Source organism: Pseudorasbora parva, chromosome 17, assembly GCF_024679245.1.
Source record: "Pseudorasbora parva isolate DD20220531a chromosome 17, ASM2467924v1, whole genome shotgun sequence".
NCBI lineage: Eukaryota > Metazoa > Chordata > Actinopteri > Cypriniformes > Gobionidae > Pseudorasbora > Pseudorasbora parva.
In genome coordinates this window covers 11,884,644-11,903,595 of record NC_090188.1, presented here as the reverse complement: position 1 = coordinate 11,903,595, position 18,952 = coordinate 11,884,644, and the positions used below count along the sequence as shown (strand labels likewise).

General features: G+C 36.3%; 1 protein-coding gene across 1 annotated transcript; it reads left to right on the top strand.

The window, feature by feature from the left end:
* Nucleotides 1-12,888: 12,888 nt before the first annotated feature.
* emx1 (empty spiracles homeobox 1) lies at nucleotides 12,889-17,984 on the top strand. The gene is made up of 3 exons (XM_067421437.1): nucleotides 12,889-13,501; nucleotides 15,287-15,471; nucleotides 16,902-17,984. The coding sequence occupies exons 1-3, from the start codon at nucleotides 13,159-13,161 to the stop codon at nucleotides 17,067-17,069; spliced, it is 696 nt and encodes a 231-aa protein (XP_067277538.1). The 5' UTR covers nucleotides 12,889-13,158; the 3' UTR covers nucleotides 17,070-17,984.
* Nucleotides 17,985-18,952: the final 968 nt, after the last annotated feature.

Here is an 18,952-nt window from a genome sequence, read left to right as displayed (position 1 = left end):
ATATATTATTTTGTGTACAGCAGAAGAAAGAAACTCATACAGGTCTGGAACAACTTGAGGTAAGTGATGACATCATTTTCCTTTTTCGGTGAATTATCTCTTTAAGAGGTGTTTTATCAGCGTTGCAACACTGTATATGGAATAAACTCCTGGCACACACTTTATTGTTATATGAATCATCAGTATGTTATTTAAACATGTATTACTGTTTTTGGAAGGCTTCTGTGTTTTAAAATGATTTAAAAATGTATTTTTTGTAGCTTTTTATTAGCTTTCATTAAATAAAAAAATGTTAAATGGATTTTGGCTGGATTAAACTTTAAGAATGGAATATATTTTCCCTCTCTTTGTCATTTATATCAATAAGGTACAATTAATTGTGGTAAATGAAAAAGAAGTCCCGCACACTAAACTTCCCTTTTTTCATTTGTTGATAATTGGACTTTTTTGTCCTGCTCTCCTACGCACCTATCACACACAGGTGTGCGACGTTTATGTGATTAAATGAATTAGGTTCAAAAGTAATCTAAAAGTAATCATAAAAGTAGTCCGATAATATTACCTAAAATGAGTAATGTAATTGGTTACGCTACAATTCTTTGCTTTTTTCTGGTAAACCAGGCACAGATTATCCAACACACCAAAAGACCTCCAACCACTTGAGGGCCCCATACTGCAGCATGTATTATGCACATAATCATTTATTTTGTCATCATGTTCTGTTGAAATACTCCTTCACAAAAGTCAAAAACCCATTATCTGTTACTTTGAAAAATGAAGACATATTTAAGATAATCTAAGACAAAATCCATTTTTATAAGCACAAACAACAACAAAAGCATGTTTAAATGTATTTATTTTTTCTTATTAAAGTGGTCAGTTTACCTAAACACAGCTAGACAAGTAGATCTTTTTAGTTTAACATTCTTGCTTCTTTCTCATTGAATATACATTGATATCCGACTGAATATTGTTATTTGAAAGGGCCTCTATAATCTAGTTTACAGTATTATTTCTGCATTAACTTTTTCTTATACTTCTTTTTCAGGGTTGTACAATCAATTTTCCCCCAATGCATTGAAATGTCATGGTAGTAGAAATCCCAAAGAGAATATGCAGGTAAAGGTTCATAAATGCCAGCATTGGGTTTCCCCTGATTTCAAAGAAAAAAAATCTAATCAGATACTCTTGTTGCAGAAAAGGAAACCTCCTTATCAGTTACCAGCCGACTCATGATTCATTCATTCTGCCATTATTCAAACAAAATGTTTATCTATTTTCAGAAGTAAGCAAGTTAAACAAACCAGACTTGTATGAGTAATCATAACCTGGCCGCATATCTCCCACTAGATTGTGAATAATATGGAAAAACAGAGAAAACCCGTTTCATGACAAATTAGCTGACTTTATGGAACTTTTCTTTTTCTCATCATTATTAACTGTCACTAAACCTAAAATGGCTCTTATATGAGATTCTGCTTGTTTAAACAAATTAAGATCACAAATAATTAATCAACTTATTAAAATATATTTTGTATATATTTAAAAGGAAGGCATGGCAGAAAGAGAAACGTGATTGTTACAGATGAGTGGACGTTTTTTACAAGAAATATACTGTAAATATATCATACTCAGTTTTATGGTTATGTCTGAAATATATTTCAAATCACATTTGACGACAGATCCACAAATTGAAGACTGGAGCTCTTTGCAAGAGACGTTTTTCAATACATCTTCTTCAGCGACTTATCTTTACAGAATCTATTTTGGTCTTACACATTGATGCTACTAATCCAGATACTGACTCCTCAGGCTTCCTTCACTGTCAGAGACACTCAGCAGTTCCACCACTTCATCTCCATCGGTGTCCTCCTCTTCCTCTGCCTCCCTGGATGTCTGCAGTTCCCCTTCACCTTTCCCTCCCAGCTCCAGGTAGCCTTTGGCGGGTGGGTTGGCACCCCTGCTCCACACCCTAGGGTCAATCCTATTCTTAGCAACCTGGGCCATGGAGGTTCGATCATCCCAAATTGAAGCTTGCATGGTGCTGTCAGCTTGGTCTCCTGATTCAGGACTTTGAATCCCAGCATAGGGAGCCACTGCAACCGTAGACTTACTGGAGCATAACCCCATGTGTTCTCGCTCGCTGTTGCTTTCTTTATGAAAATACTCCTTCTACATTAAGACTCCTCTCTGGATAGGAAAACAGCTAACCTTGCACTCACTCCTCATAGTAACCCAGAAAAAAGGTTTATTTGGAGCCTATTTTATTTCTCTCTCAGCTGGTTTGAACAGAAACCTTTGTTTTACCACTTCAACAGGATCTGGAGAGCTCTTAACTTCACATTCTGCCACATCTCTCTGGCAGACACATGAATAAGGGCTAAAAACAGTCTAAATCATGCCATAAACAATAATTTGATTAGACAGACAAACACAGAGCAGAGCTAGGTTTATTATTAGTAACGTTGTCTCTATTCAGTCTGAGATACTCAATAGCGATAACACACAATAGAGATATCATACGCAATAGTCAGAACAGAAAAAACAGCACAACTGTAGATTAACAGTCTATTTTCTTTCACATCCGGAGATTCTATTAGTTTTGCCATTTTAATCTCACTGCTTATTAGTGTTACTCACAATGGAAGGATTTATTGTTGAGTAACTGCTCTGATAAATGAGAACATTAGGCCGATTATCTGAAGTTGTAAATAAAACAAAATGATTACAAGATTTAAAACGATTATTAGAGCATGTTTTCTAAGAAAATACTATTCAGTCTTTACGCGTTAAGTTCAGTGTGTCGCAGTGTGTCATTTCCTTGTAATTATTTGTGTATTTTACTAGCAATTTCGGACTAAAAAAAATATTTTCCTGGTTACATTTAAGTGTTCATTTCTTACTGGAATAAATATTCAAATTATTAATATTAACATGGTTGTGTTGCTGTATGGATTTTATGGGGAGAGACATAGGTGTACAAACAAGTTAAAATTAAAATTCTTGGTAAATATGCATCCTGACCACCTGACACAGCTTGCAGTTCTCTGTATTATGTGTTTGTATATTTATAAATAAAAATGACATGATGTGATCAGTGTGTCATGATCCCAGCCTTGCATTCCCGTCTTGTGCATAGACAGTAAAAGAAATGGACACAGCGACCCCATTGACGTCTACGGCGAAATAATGAAGTCAACCTAGGGGCACTCACTTCCTGATGGCTGAGCGAACTGCGCAGGCTCAGACTGAGCTTGACGACGTAGATGTGACGTGAGCCTCCTGTCTGACAGCTGTGAGTCTTCTAGTAGATGTGGAAAGCGAAAGCTGAATCACGTTGTTTAAATATTTTCTCCCGTTGCTTTTGGCTCACTATGGGCTTCTACCCATTCTTCCCCCTTGACTTTATCAGACTAGTCTCCAGGACATGTCTCCACGTCCCCCCGACTGTCTCATAGACAGTAAAAGATTGCCTGCGAGCGTCTCCTTAGGTCTATACGGTAATTTCTCTACTGCGCGACAGGGTCGCGTTGGTTATGACGCAATCGTTAGCCTATTTTTACAAAAACAGCTTCTGCGGGGCGATAGTGTAAGATACAAGGTAATGGAGCCTTTTATACATTGTCGTGTTTCTTTAGAAATATACAATGGACAAATGGAGTCTTTAAACGCCTCTGATGTAAAGTTATTCACTGTCAAAGTGACTCAAAAATGAATGGGAGTCAATGGGATGCTAACAGCAGGTGATGGCTTGGTTAGCAATGGCAGCCCCTAGGGGTGGAACGCTTTCCGAGCGCTAGATTACCCCCTTGGTCTTGTGTGAGGACTTTTGTGTTGCTTCCTGTTTCTAGTGGCATGTTGTAGTCGCTTTGTAGTCCTATCGTTTCATTGGTCACTCTTGATTGCATTCCCAGGTGTGTCTTGTTACCGTCTCTGTGTACAAATCCCATTGTTTTATGGGCTGTTTACGCGACAACAAAAAAAGTAAAACTTTTTATGCGTTTTGGCCATTCATTTAGACGACAACCGCTTCTCGGGGCCTGAAAACGAAAACTTTTGAAAACTTCGAAGTGCTAGTTTATGAAAACTATCCATGACAAAAAGTTGAACGTGAACATGTTTAGTCCATAGTATTGCGTCGCCATCTAATGGCCAAGCTGCAGAATACAGCGTTTTAAGTCGTTTTTGCGTGTAAGTCTGAGGCCCTGTCCACACGAAGCCAGCGCTTTCCCAATCCGATCTTTTTTCCCCTCGTTTCAAGAAATATCTGCGTCCACACGAGGTTACAAAAACGGACTAAAAACGATGTAGTTTGCATGCCAGGCCAGTGTGTGGCACTGTAATTCTGCCACAGAAATAAACTAAAAACGGAGAAGAGTTGTGGCTAGCAGGGGTATAGCAGTGGTCGGAGGTGAAGCAAAATCTCACAATAAAATAACAATAAATACATTTGCTACTTAACAGATGTGTTTTATTAATGCCTACACCTACCCCAACCCAAAACATACCCTTACAACAATGCAGATAACGTTACGTTAATTAAATGACGCGATATTGATGTGCGCATGCCCAGTGCCCGTAGTTGTATCCCTTACCTTTTTCACCGTGCTGGACGTAGTGTGATGACATCACCGTTTCAGAAAATATACGGATTCGCTGTACACAGGAAAACGGACGATGATCGTTTTCAGATTTATCCGCTTTTGGACCCATTTCGAAAAATATCGGATGCATGCTTCTAAAACGCCGGATCCGTGTGGACGAAACGCTGATACGGTACAAAATTTATACGTATACAGCTAAACGCGTCTCCGTGTGGACGGGGCCTGAATGAAGAGATTTTTGACAATGGTTAGGCATAGGCCTATCGTTGTTGTGTAAAGGTTGGCCTATCATTAGTCAATCTTTGTCAGTCATTGTCCTTGTAGATGTAGAGCATGTTTTGGATTTTGGCTATTGGCTATGTTCCACAGTGAGCTGCCAAGACAGAATTGTTTGTATAACGTAATTGTGGTTTTATATTTTTTAGCAGCTGCCTAAAACATCTCAAGGTATAGGCTACTGCGCACCATTTGTCCTGAAAACAGTCACACTTGTTTGGCTGGTTAATTTGCTAGGCTTTTTTTTTTTATCAGTTCACAAGCAGTGTTGGGGGTAGCATTAGTAACTTGAGTTACGTAATCAGATTACTTTTTCAAGTAACTAGAAAAGTAACATTACTTTTCAAATTTACAATAACATATGAGTTACTTTTTCAAAAAAAGTAATGCAAGTTTTTATTATTAACAATAAATGCAATGTATTGTTGAGAGAAATCATGAGTAAGTGCAGTGCAAACATGTTGGTTATTGTAGTTCTAGACTAAATGTGAGCACGAATTTATTAATCTCACTTGTAGAAAAAAGGATGCAGAATGTATCTCAAAATGAATTAAATCAGTCAAATGCAAAATCAGAATACTATGCTAAATTATTTTTTTTAAATAAAACTAATATATTTTTATGCATTTAAATTGACTTTATTGACCAATGTCTTGCTGCTTACATTTAGGAGATTAAGTTAAACGATTAGAAAAAAATCTGTTTTTTTTTTTTTTTGATTTTTTTGTGTTTTTATTGGTGAAGTAAGTTTTAAATTTATTTTCCCTCCTGCGTCCTATTCTTGAGAATGGAAGCACAGCTGAAAGGTTTGTTTGTGCTGCACCCTCTCTGTACACGTGTAAATTGGCATTTTTACCTCAGCCTGATGCCTATTATAAAAATTGTGGTGTGAAAGGGTCTTTTCACGAAAATTGAACTTTTTTGTTATTAACACCCCCCAATAACAAGCCCAGCCCAGGTGAGAAAAAAGTAACGCAAAAGTAACGCATTACTTAAAATAAAAAAAAGTAACTAAGTATTGCTATTAGTTACTTTTTAAGGGAGTAACGCAATGCATTGTAATGCATTCATTTTCAAAGTAACTTTCCCCAACGCTGTCCACAAGTGGTCAGGATTTGGAGGCAGACTGTTTGATTATTATGAGACTGTTATACAATTACAAATGTACATTAACATTGGACTACCACCATAATGTAATATTTGTTCATAAAATTGTAATTCTTAGAGATCTTGTATGCAGTTTGTAGTTAAATCTTTTCAAACATAATTGATAGTAGAAGATTTTGAATTCAAAACATGTTTACATGTAAATAAAGAAGAAAACTGTGGTAAGTGGTTAAACATACATTAGTTCAAAAGTCCCTTTTGAAAGATAACCTTTCACCCCAGCATAGTGTCATTTATCAGTGTATGCCTCAAACTCCAAAACCGTTTGGATGGACATTCTCAATATGATGCTGATAAATTTACAAGATTCAGAAGATAAAGTGTTATTGAACAGTAGGTCTATGGTAACTTTGCCACTTGCCATCGGGTAAAATTGCGTGCATGACAAATAATAGTACCCAGCATGACAGGGATTTCCCTCATCTATGGAATTTTTACTCATTGTATTTAGGAGTTTAAAAGCTCAAGCACTGAAAACAAGTCAATCAGATCAATTTACAACTTATTCACAACAACTCAACGTGGAACAATGAATACTAATGTATGCTTCGTATTTTTGCTGCTCATTGGTCTTTCTGCTCAGAGGTCAATTCGTTCTGCTACGAAGTCAGAGTTCGAGGTAGACTTTAAAGCTATGGTGGATAAAGTACGGCTGGAGGGCGAAAAAACACTTTTGGTAAGTACTACACTTCATGCTATACACACAACTCTTTTGAAGACATTTAAAAATCACAACATTTTGAAATGTTCTAACATCTGACATTCTTCATCTAATTTACAGGACTGCTCAGAGAATTGCGACGAGGTAAAGGTAAGTACTCACAAACCGTTTTTGATTTCACACTTGATTCAAAGCTCTTGGAGTGAGTGCTTGGCTTCAGAATGTGCACAACTTGAAACTTGTACACATTAATACGTTGGGTCTCATACATGCTGTTGAACCACAGACTAATGCTTATCAGAACAACATGAGATGGTATCATATTTGTGCATCGTCCTGACTTCCTTTCCATTTGCATGATCGTTCCATCTGTCTACGCTCAAATCCTATTGCCACCAAAGATGACATTTTGTTTTGACACAGAAGGTCCTCTCATTATTATTTCTGATCCTGCTGCTGCTAGACTTGGATGAGTTTGCTTCCGAGAGACAACACTTATGAAAAAAAAGTCTACTCTCATAAAGCAATAACAGTGTACCTACTCTTTTTTTCCAGGAAACAGCATGCAAATGTATCCACTTCGACCACTGTATGGTAAGAGATGTTTCTTTTACATCACGCTGAAAAAAACAATCAGTTAGGTGATGCATGTCTATCTTTAATGATTAGATTTCTTTGTGCTTTATTTAGGCTGACTCATCACTAAATTGTACTAAAACTGTATTTTCATTTTGTAGAATGGCAACGTTTCCAACTGCATTAATACTGGCCTTCGGCAGCTCAACTTGAAGGGGTCAACAGTACTCAAATTAAGACTGGTATGTTTACATTAAATTCATTGGGGAACTTATTCTTAAGGGAGGAAAGCACTTATGATTTACACCAGTTTGCAGAATTTAGGCCTATAGATAGCTGAAATAAACAACATGCTCATAAAACTATTAGGCTAAAGAGAAATAACCAGCAGTTTAGATGGAAAGGCTCTCAAGCTGACAAGACGTTACTGTTGTTCTCAGGCTGTCTGTTCAATAAATTATCTTGCAGCTCACCTGTTGAGTAGCCTGATAAAAACGCCAACTCCGCGACGCTTTTACAACATTTCTAATCCCTCAGTTCACCTCTGAAAGCCAAGTCAATGTTGTTTCCTGTCTTATTCTCTTTAGACTCTCCTCTGTGCATTGTTTTTTTAAAAAGGGCGATTCCCCGGAGGATCGAGTTTTAGTGGTTTTTGTGACAACTAAACCTATGCCACGCCCACACCGTAGGCTACACACGTCAAGGTAGCCAGAGCAACTTTTCTCTGAGACTCCCATTTTCTCGCGAAAAACCGTAGAAAAATGTTTTCAAACAACCCGGTCTCACAACAATTCGTACATATTTTATGAGGTTGCTAATTCATACGGTTGTGTATGACCTCACTCACTACATAGGCCTATTCATACGATTATTTGACGAGTTGGTCAGTTCATATGATTTTGTATAAATGACCTACCCCAAACCCCGCCCCTAAAACCTAGCCATCATTGCAGTACTGACAAATCCTAAGAATTCATACACGTGAGGTCGTACAAAATTCATACGAATTAGCCACCTCGTAAAAAAACGAATGCTACGAATTGGTCGTGAGACTGTTGTTTTAAACACTTATAAGAGTTACAGTATGAATCACGGTGAGACATAAGAATAAGGATTGATGATGTAAATCTGTAATGCAAATTGTTAATTTTTAACAAAAAGTGTAGGCTACCTTTAAACCACAATAAAGTCTTTTAAAAAAAGTTATAAAAGTTTAGTTTGACAAATGTAAAGAAAGCAATTCATACATAGGCTGCTACAGTAAATTAATCAAATCAACTAAATTGTGTTGACCAAACTAATCTGACTGATGAGGAATGAGGACGAAAATAAAGTCTGTTTTCATCATCATTAGATATTCATTTTTGGTCCCAATTATATTGTAACTTCAACAGAGTCATGTAATAATAATAATAATAATAATAATAATAAGAAGAAGAATAATAAGAATAATAAGAATAATAAGAATAATAATATGTTTTTTTAAATAACGCCTTTCAGGAACCCAAGGTTACTTTACAATGTAGTAGGCTAAAAGACAATCAGCCTGTTGTACTTTTGTAGACTATTCTGTTGCCTGTTGTGTCTTGTACTTTATTCATTTGACGGAATCAATTTCCTTTTTCCTACAGAGCAAGATAACAACACATGAAGGCACATGCCAATGGCACACACTGGTGTCTCCTAGATGCTTCCTCAACTACATCATTGAAGCATATCAAAAATCAAACACACTAGTTTGATATTGATAATTATCTGTTTGTTTGATTTGTGACAATTTATAATTGTTTGTTTAATTTATGACATATTTATTAATGTTTTTTTTGTCAGTGTGACATGTCAAATATAGATTGTTTCTTTCATTTTTTTTATTATTTATATATTTATTTATTTATTTATTATTGTCAGTATGAATGTTTCTGTCAACTATATGAATGAACTGTCAACGATTACAGAATAAATTCCACTTTACAACAAATCCTCCAACGTAGTGTTAAAATTCATCAAATGGTGTCTCATTACAAAACTGTTATAACATAATTCATATTTTACCAGGGTGTTAAATGCTCTTAGATTAGTAGTAGTGCTGCGAGTGTTTTAAGTGAAATCAGGTAGAGGCGGTGTATTGTCAGACTCAGCATATAGGCTATAGGTCTATGACCATTCCTTTGTATTCTGAAATGTAAATATACTACAGTCTACTTGAATTTAAGGTGTCCGAAAATGACAATTGTTTTGGCTTCACTTTGCTATGTAAAAGTTTAGATTAAGCAAGCAGCATGACATATCAAGAAAACTACTATTTGATATGTAGCCCATTTGTCAAGGTGTACAGACTGCTGCTGGAATTAAACATTATAATATTGATATAGAATAATTGCTCTTCATGCTCATATTTCTTCTATACGTGACTACCTCTACAAAACGGTTTCCAAACACACATTTTACACCACTAGAGGGCAGCAGCGGACAGCAGGACAGACAAACAGAAACCAACTACAAGTGTTCAAATGCTAGAAAATAACAGGAAATGCTATTTTTGGTAAGATCCCATGCTATGTAAATGCAGAAGATAATGATGAACGTGGGAGTTTGGAAATTGTAACAGAACATAGCTACATCTCACCGTAACTTTTTTGTGCTCAAGATTTACAAAAAAAAAAACAATTATATATATATATATATATATATATATATATATATATATATATATATATATATATATATATATATATATGTACAACATGAATGATTCATTGATTCATTATGGTACACTTATAGTAAATGTTTGTATTGGGACTATTTCAAGCCAGAATGGTAGGCATCATTGCGGAGGAGTGACTTCAGTCAACCTGAATTCATGTAATTTTTGATGATAAACAAGTGTCTAAAACATATTTTAAAATATAACATCTCTGTATTTTTGTGTTTCGTATATTGTACGTTTTTTTAGATGCTGTGAATCTTTGATGTCTTGCTTCAAATCACAGGCAACAAATCAGGGAGAAAGAAAGTGAGAGCTGCCTTTAATAGGGTTTCTTCTGGTGAAAGGTTTAAGTCTCTCTCTCTCTCTCTCTCTCTCTCTCTCTCTCTCTCTCTCTCTCTCTCTCTCTCTCTCTCTCTCTCTCTCTCTCTCTCTCAGCATGGTAGTTTTTAATTCTGTGTTTGTGCAGATGGCTGGTTGCCCCATTAGCATTCATTACAGATTCCTTGAGCACTTAATTATGGAACAAGAGAGAAGAGTGGCAGACGGAAACATTGAGGAGTCTCTCTCTCTCTCTCCCTTTCCCTGTCACTTCATTGCACCTTTAGGTTCGTGTATGGCACAGACAAGATCCATGAAAATGTTTTTCAGAATGCCAGAATACCATATTCTTGATGTGCATTGGGAATTATATATAGGGTAGATAGTAGATAGAATTTGTGTGACAGTGCAATTATGATTCACTGCTCATTTTATGCAATGCCATGGACACCGCTCTGTCTAAAATGATGGTCCATTAAAAATTCAACATTGCACATCTCGTGGATAATAAACAGACACATTAACTAACACTCGAGTAATTATGAACAGGGATGTGAATGCTACCACCTCAATTTCAGATATTGAGAATATTTGTACTCATTTGTTATGGCTAGAGGATACAGCAGATAGGGTTACTGCTGCAACAGATCCAGTGCCAATCAAAACACTAAAAGCCAAGGACACGGAAAGTACTGGACATTTTAATTAAGTGTAATTTAATGGAGCTTAAACAAAACAAGTCATCTGTGAGGAAAGCCGTTGCCTTTAAATTATTGAACTAAACTGAAAACTGTGCACATAATTTGTATCAAGTACGCATGGTTTATAATAATTTTAATAATTTTATTAGCAATAATTAGGCAGCTATGTTCAATCACACTATTCACAAAGACCAATTTGGAATATGTTGCTTTACTGGCCATATAATGTAGGCTACCAAATATAACTTTTTGTCGACGATTTATTGTATGATCTTGGCACAACAACTAAAGATTGAAAAATGAACAAAACGACGGTTATTCCGTTGATAGTGTAAAGAGGTCCATTTTAAGGGATGGCTGTGCGCATTCACGGGTTTTTGCTTTCTAAATAGGCGCTCAACATGTTGTTCTGCCAACTGTAATGATTTTCTAATGCGCACTGGAGTTAACGAGCCAGTCAAACATTTAGCCTAATCATTACCTTTAAAAACACAACATGAAACGATCGCTGAACAACCCCTCAAGAGACTAAATATACATTGGCCTGTAAATTAATAGCGAGGCAGAAGTTTGTGAGCTATGTCGCCGTATTCGCAATGCTTGCACATGCAACTCTTGTCAAACCCCGAAACGGAATATTTTCAATAATTGACCCACTCAGTCGCGTAAGCCTCATAATGCCGTGGTGTGGGCCAGTCCGCTGGCCGCGGGTGAGTGATCGGAAACAGGTGCAGGAGGCTCGGCCTGCCATGAGATGTTATCGATGTCCAGTTCTGGAAACCACACAGTGACCAAGTTAATACGTTACTGCGTAAACGGGTCAACGATTTCCCATTTTAATAGACAGGCACTGGTGAAAGACTAAAAACGACGAATGTAATACAGCCTGTAGTTATAGGTACAAAACTGGCATCGAATTTAATTATTTTGGTTAGTTAGATAATGTCCGTGTCATTATGCACTGCTGATTCTGTTTTTCTTTTTGGAATGAAGTGGGTGGCAGTATTCTATAGGCTAGCTTTAATAAAAATAATTAAAAATTACACTAATAATAATAATACCCTAATAGGCTAATATAAACAAAAATTAGTCTACCATGCGGTAGGCTATTTACTGGGCTAAAAGTCTAAAAATAATAATCTACCTAATTATTAGCCTATTAATTTATATTGTTATCATTAGCTTATAACCTATTATTATTATTAGCCTAGTAAATACAAAAAAATATTTGTATGCCAAAATGATTTAGGCTTATTTATCATCTAGAAAATTATGAATAGGCCCATTAAAGGTGGATGAATGATAATAAATAAAACTTTGTCAGAGAATTAAACAAATTTATATTTGGTAGGCTACCCAGACGGCATTTTTTTTTTTTTTTTTTTTTTTTTTTTTTTTTTGCAATTTCAAATGTAGGATTCTAAATTTAATTGAAAAACTCTTATTTTTGTTTTATAGAAATGTTCTTGGGTTCTTTATAGCAACAATAATCAAGGCAGCAAAACATCTACGTGTTTACTATAATTCTATTTTTCTCCCTACAGCTCAGCATCGTTATTTTTATTTATGAAAATACCATGATATTTAAACGAGTTTTATTAAAAAGTTCAAAAGCAAACCTTTTTTCAAACCTATTCTGGAATGAACTGCAGATTGTAGCAGGTACACCCTGAAGGCTTGCTTTGCGTAACTCATAGTTGGAAGTGTGACAAGGAAAATAGTTTTTGATGATCTAGCGTAGGAACTGACCTGTTGGAGGCAGCCCAATTGAAGTGAATGATCAAACTAATAGAGTTCATTATCTGACCCAAATGAACGTAGGACCCGCCCACCGCCGGAGCTCAATGCGCCAAGGGCTTTCATCCAATGAGTGCCAGTCTCAGACGACACTGCGTGAGCCCCTCAAATCCAAATCCATGGGTCTCGAGCTTCTATTCGCACTTTTTCTTTCATGATTTATGGACACTCGTGGACCGATGGATTACACAGCAATAGGCCAAAGTAGGGGACATTAAAGTGTTTTACATTTCTGACTTAACTAAAATGTCTTTCTAAAAAAACTGCTGCTGACAGAGGTCACTAAAGGAGTTGTGAAAGGACGTAAAGGTGAACCTCACTTGCTGGACTGTACCGGTACCGTAACGGACAATGTTCTCGGCAACGGGGAAGCGGTGTTTTACCATTGAGTCTTTGGTGGCGAAGGAAAACCCCTTAACACCAGAAGACCCCATTCGCCCTACAGCCCTAAGCTACTCGGCGCCTGCTGACAGTTTTCTTAACGGGTATCAAAGCCCCGCAGGCCGCGCGCTCTATCCAAATCCCGAACTGGTGTTTTCGGAGACTGTGAACCACGCACCTCTGGGCTTGCACTCGCACCCGCTCGGCAGCACACACCTCCAGCACCCGCACTACTTTGGCACGCAGCACCGCGAGCCACTGAATTTCTACCCGTGGGTCTTAAGGAACAGGTTTTTTGGACACCGGTTTCAAGGTAAGCATCCAACTCGGTATTTTTGTCAGCCGCGCATTAAGAGATAGCTATTAAACAACTTTTTAGTCTGAATAAAAATAAGAATATAGCATATGAATTATTTTTAAGATAAGTGCTCGATATAAGTAGGTGAAATACAATGCTGTGCTTAATGGAATAGTGTGTGTCTTTGAACTTATCTGACATATGCTCATAAACGCTCACCCGCGGCTACAGTCTTACCACTGTGGAGCGGGATAACGCTGATAGATGGAGCTTGTATTGGAAGGTAATTCCGGTTAAGCTGCGAATGAAAATCACAAATGATATGCTTACAGCTTTGGCCATGCCCTGGGGCGATACTTAAAGAAAGGAAACACAGATTTAGACTAAGCTTCCCACGCACAAAAGCACAATGTCATATCTCCCAAAATGAACGCATTAAGATGATAATAGAAGCATTGGAGAACAGTTCTGATAAAAGTAATTGCTTGATCTTGAATTCGAAACGTCCACCAGGTTTATGTTGTCTGCTGCCTACGGCAAAATGAGAGAAGTTTAAATTGTTTTGAGTCTGGCTATTTTTAACCCAACACCAAATCACCTCTATTTATGACCTTTCCTTTTTTAAACTTGACTTTTACTTAATTAGCTTACTTATTAATTATTGTTATTTATATTAGCTTACCATTGCCACCGCCTTCTAATTACTGTCGTTGCAACGAGAGATAATGACAGACGACGAATCTGCTGATGAACTCGTTACACCTCATCATTATCACAATTACATTTTCATAGGTCATTCGATAAATTGTCCTCTTCAAGCTGTTGTCTAAAGACGATGAAATTAAACGAATGTATGAATTGTATAAATACAAAACGCTAATATAAAAGGTCACACATTTATTAATGAGATAACAGTGTTAATAATTTAGCTAACTGTGATGACCTTTAAAGAAGAATCATTTATGAGGGTATAAGTGCATCAGATCTATTTCAAAAATGAATTGCTGTTAAACACCACTTGTAGGCTAATTGAAAACATTTTAAATCGACAAACTCTGCAGTTTTTTTAATTCTCCATCATAAGCCTATAGGTTGCAAAGCTATGCGTAATGACTGTTAAACTCCTTAAATGGCTATTAATAATAGAAATTGCAGGCCAGTTTGTTGCAAAGCTATACGATTTTAATTCGTGCTTACAATATTTGGACTTAAATTCATAGACAAATATAGACAATATTTGTATTGTCTAGTTTATTTTAATTTACATTATCGTCAAATATTCGCAAATTAGGCTACTGTGAAAATATTTCATTCAGATGAAATTATTTAAAAAGAAATCAATATAGGCCTATATATAATTGAGTCATGTAGTCAATTATTTAGATTTATCTTACAGAATTAAAAAAAAATCTAACTCAGGCGGAGAACAGCTAAAACCCCAAAAGCTAAAAAAACAAGTTGGAATGGCATGTTGATACAAACAGTTTTCAAATATTCTAAAATTATAACGAATACAATATAGCCTATGCTATTAAATCAATGATAGCCTATCAATTAAAATAGGCATTAAAGCAGGGTAGCCTAGTTTTTCTTTTCTTTTTTTGATGAAGTCGATAGGTGGGGTCAGCTTTTATTTAAATTTACAAAATACAATAATTCCAAAAAGCTTTCATATGGTCCTTGTTACTTGGGTTTTAATTAACATCACTTCAAGTTGTCCCGTGCTGTATAGGTTACTCCGTTCAAGTTCACTGGCATTACTATAATCAAGTTGTCTTTTCTCGATTACTATTATTTCAGGCAACGACGTCTCACAGGACACGCTGTTACTACACGGACCTTTCGCGAGGAAGCCCAAACGGATCCGCACCGCGTTCTCGCCCTCTCAGCTGCTGCGCCTGGAACGCGCCTTCGAGAAGAACCACTACGTAGTCGGAGCCGAACGGAAACAGCTCGCCAACAGCCTCAGTCTATCTGAGACTCAGGTAAACATGCTAACACACACCACAAAAAATATGCTGTTATAAAATGCTCGTATAAAATATTTTAAAACACTTAAAGTAAAAGAGGTATTTTGTAGCCGCGCTTTCAATAGAGAAATTGCCCCGTGGAACTGACTATTTCACAAATAAATCACAGACAAAAAGTAGGATAACGCTAATTAAAATTATTGAAGAAGTAGAACATGTTCGATTAAAAGAAGAAGATAATAAATAGGCTATGTTTAAAAAGTTATGAGGAAATGTTGGAAACTGGGGACTAGCCTACATTAATGAGACATTTCTTTATTTTGAATGATTAATGTTGTACTGACAAGCTGTTGCTGTTGGCCTACATGACAATGTAAACAACACTTGGGCTGCTTGCTAAATCCAGAAACGGGCCAATAGCAGAATTCCCGAGTCTGAAAGGACGCTGGCTGGCCAATTGTCAGTTGTTTGCGGCGCTCTGTGATATAATTTTATTTTAGGCCAAGACTTCAAAGGGATGAGCTGCTATTAGTTGCTCTGCTCAGATGCCAGTAGGAATAAACCCACTCACCCTGATCCGTTATGCTCATACAGCTCTTTTTTTAAAACGTTATTTTAAATGTCATAGGCTAGAAGAAAATATATCTGAATTATGTTTAAAATTTCAACCTGCAAATTATTATTTATTTTTTCAGTGTTCGTCTGCATTCGACTTAAGGCTAAGAACTCGTCACGATTTGATGCATCGCAACCCTATTTGTAAAATCTATGACATGGGTTTTATTACAAAAACTAACTTAAAAATAAAATAAAATAGCCCAAACAGGCGTGACATGGTCATAGCCTATTCACACATCTCAGAACGAGAGGCAATTTTGGTAAAATATTGGCCAATAATTTGTGTTTTTCTTTTAATTTACCAACTAAAGCCAAAGCGTTTCAGGACTCAGATCAGCATCTTGAGAATTTATTCAGCTAATTTGCGTGAGACCACTTCAGTAATAGATTAAATAAAAATGATGGTAAACTATATATTTTTCACTTCTGCTCGATTGTTTCCGGCTATTCTTGTTTCCCTAAACCCGATTATGCACATTAATCTCTTCAAATGTGTGAAATGTGAACCGTTGCTGCAACAAATAAATCCTGTTTTTAATTGGAACGCATGAAAGTCTACATTAAAGGCCTACCTTATATTTGGAATTAAATTATAATGTAAAATCTAGGCCTGTTTCTCTCTTTTGTCTGATACAAAAAGTTATGAAACAAGTGTAAAAATAATTATTACACACGGTCGTGACAAAATAAAACAGCATGAATAAAATCGAACGTCTTTTTGAACTGTCTTGCGTCACCCACAAACTGTCTCGGTTCAACTGTGTTATAGGCTATAGCCTCACCAAAACCTTTATGGCACTGATGTCCCGGTCTTCTACTCCCTTCAGGTGAAGGTGTGGTTTCAGAACCGCAGGACCAAGTACAAGCGACAGAAGCTGGAGGAAGAGGGCCCGGAGTGCACACAGAAGAAGAAGGGAAGCCACCACATTAACCGCTGGAGGATTGCCACCAAACAGAGCGGATCTGAGGACATAGATGTCATGTCTGATGCCTAAGACCAACCTAAACACTGCCCAAATGAACACACAAGACCAAGAAAAGCACTATTTATTTAATGTTATTAGTCACGATATTTCATATTCTAATCCTAACTGCAGAGGACCTGACCACGTGAGTTTGGTAAATGTGAGTTAAGGATGAATTAAACCAGTCAGCAATTAGCTAACCCAGGACTGAACATTATAGTTGTTTAACACATCTGCTTGAATGATTCAATGTTTGAGACATCACCTGTTAGAAGAAATCATTTTATGTTTGACTGTCTTTCTAGCTTTTTTTTTTTTTTTTTTGGTTGTGTATTTAAAGCTAACAATTAAGTTAAATATTTTTAATATTATTAATTATTATTATTTTGTTGTTTCTGTGCAGTCAATTAGTAAAATTCGTTTTAAATGTATATTTTCTATTAATTTCAAAATTATATTAACTAACATCCAAAACTTATCCAAATGAAAATGTTTTAAGACATGCTGATGAAATTGGTGGCAGTTTATATTAATTATTTTAAACGACTGTAGCAACTAGCCTGAAATAAGTCAAGTGATGTGAGGAATCAGTTTACCAGCCAGTTTTAACATGAGCCATCCTGTACCCACAGCATAGAGGCAAAGGTGTATGTTTCTGTGTAAATAATGGTCTCTGTATCTAAAGAAGAGTAGGAAATGGTGTGTGTGAGCGTGTGAGCGTGTGAGTGTGTATGTGAGTGATTTGCGTGCTGTCATTCAGTAGGCCTACTGGTAAATACAGGCTGATGTATGCAGGTTTCTCTGTAATGGCTCCTTGATCATTCTGCTGGAGTCACAAACTAAAATGAATGTTTGCTAATTTACACATTAGCTTCTTTAGTGTTCATTCACCTAATTTTCCTGAAGAACATGATCAAAAATGTCCATAATTAATAAAGATGTTTCAGAGACAAACCTCATTTGCAGCTGTGATTGGAAATAACTTTTTATTAACTTAAGAAAAACTATTTACGCACACACACAAACACACCCTCAGACAAAGGGATAATGCCTGCCGGCAATTTTCCTCTCATCTCACCCTGCTAACTTCCTGTCTAAAGAAACGCTGGAAGATTGTGTTAAACGAACCCGCAGGTGACCTTTCACCTCAACATTTGACCCCGAGCCTGCAGAATGAGCAAGGGTTGTGAGAGTGAAACGCACAGACTGATGACACCCGAGTATCACTGTCAAGTACGACAAGAGTGAATTGAGATGGCCAAAAAGATTGTTTTGGTAGGTTTGTTTTGAGGCCATCAGATATCCAATCCTGTGTGCAGGTGCACACATCACATCCTCTGTAGCTTTACATCACACATTCCGTGCATTCCCTACAGCACTCTTTCCTCTTTCAGAAGGGGAAAAAGATTGAGAAAAAGTGTGTTTGTGTGTGCACAAGTGACATGAAAGAGATTACACAAACTGAATAGTCTTAGTAAAAATGATCATAACTATTATTCTGGATAATAAGTAAACCAGAGTAATTTTTTTTATTAATAATCTTTAATCTTAATAGTTTTCTCTCCTACTTTAAATCACCCTATAATTTATTTTTTATAGGATATCACAATAGGGGAAAATGATTGTTACTTCCTTGTCATCTATACAGTGAAAAACTGTATGTTCATGTAATTTAGTGGTCAAATGGATTAATCAAGATTAATCGCATCCCCAAGTAAAAGTTTACAATGTATACGTGTGTGTGTACTGTGAATAATTATTATATATAGCCAATATACAAAAACACACAAGCATGTATATGTTAAGATTTTTTTTATATTTATATATAATATAAATTATATGAATATATACAGTATATACATGCAAATATTTCATAAATATAAATACATGAATGTGTGTGTATATACATAATA

Coding starts and splice junctions, on each gene's coding strand:
- emx1 (XM_067421437.1), top strand. CDS start 13,159: ATGTTCTCGGCAACGGGGAAGCGGTGTTTTACCATTGAGTCTTTGGTG. Junction 13,502..15,286: donor TTTTGGACACCGGTTTCAAG/GTAAGCATCCAA, acceptor CTATTATTTCAG/GCAACGACGTCTCACAGGAC. Junction 15,472..16,901: donor TCAGTCTATCTGAGACTCAG/GTAAACATGCTA, acceptor TACTCCCTTCAG/GTGAAGGTGTGGTTTCAGAA.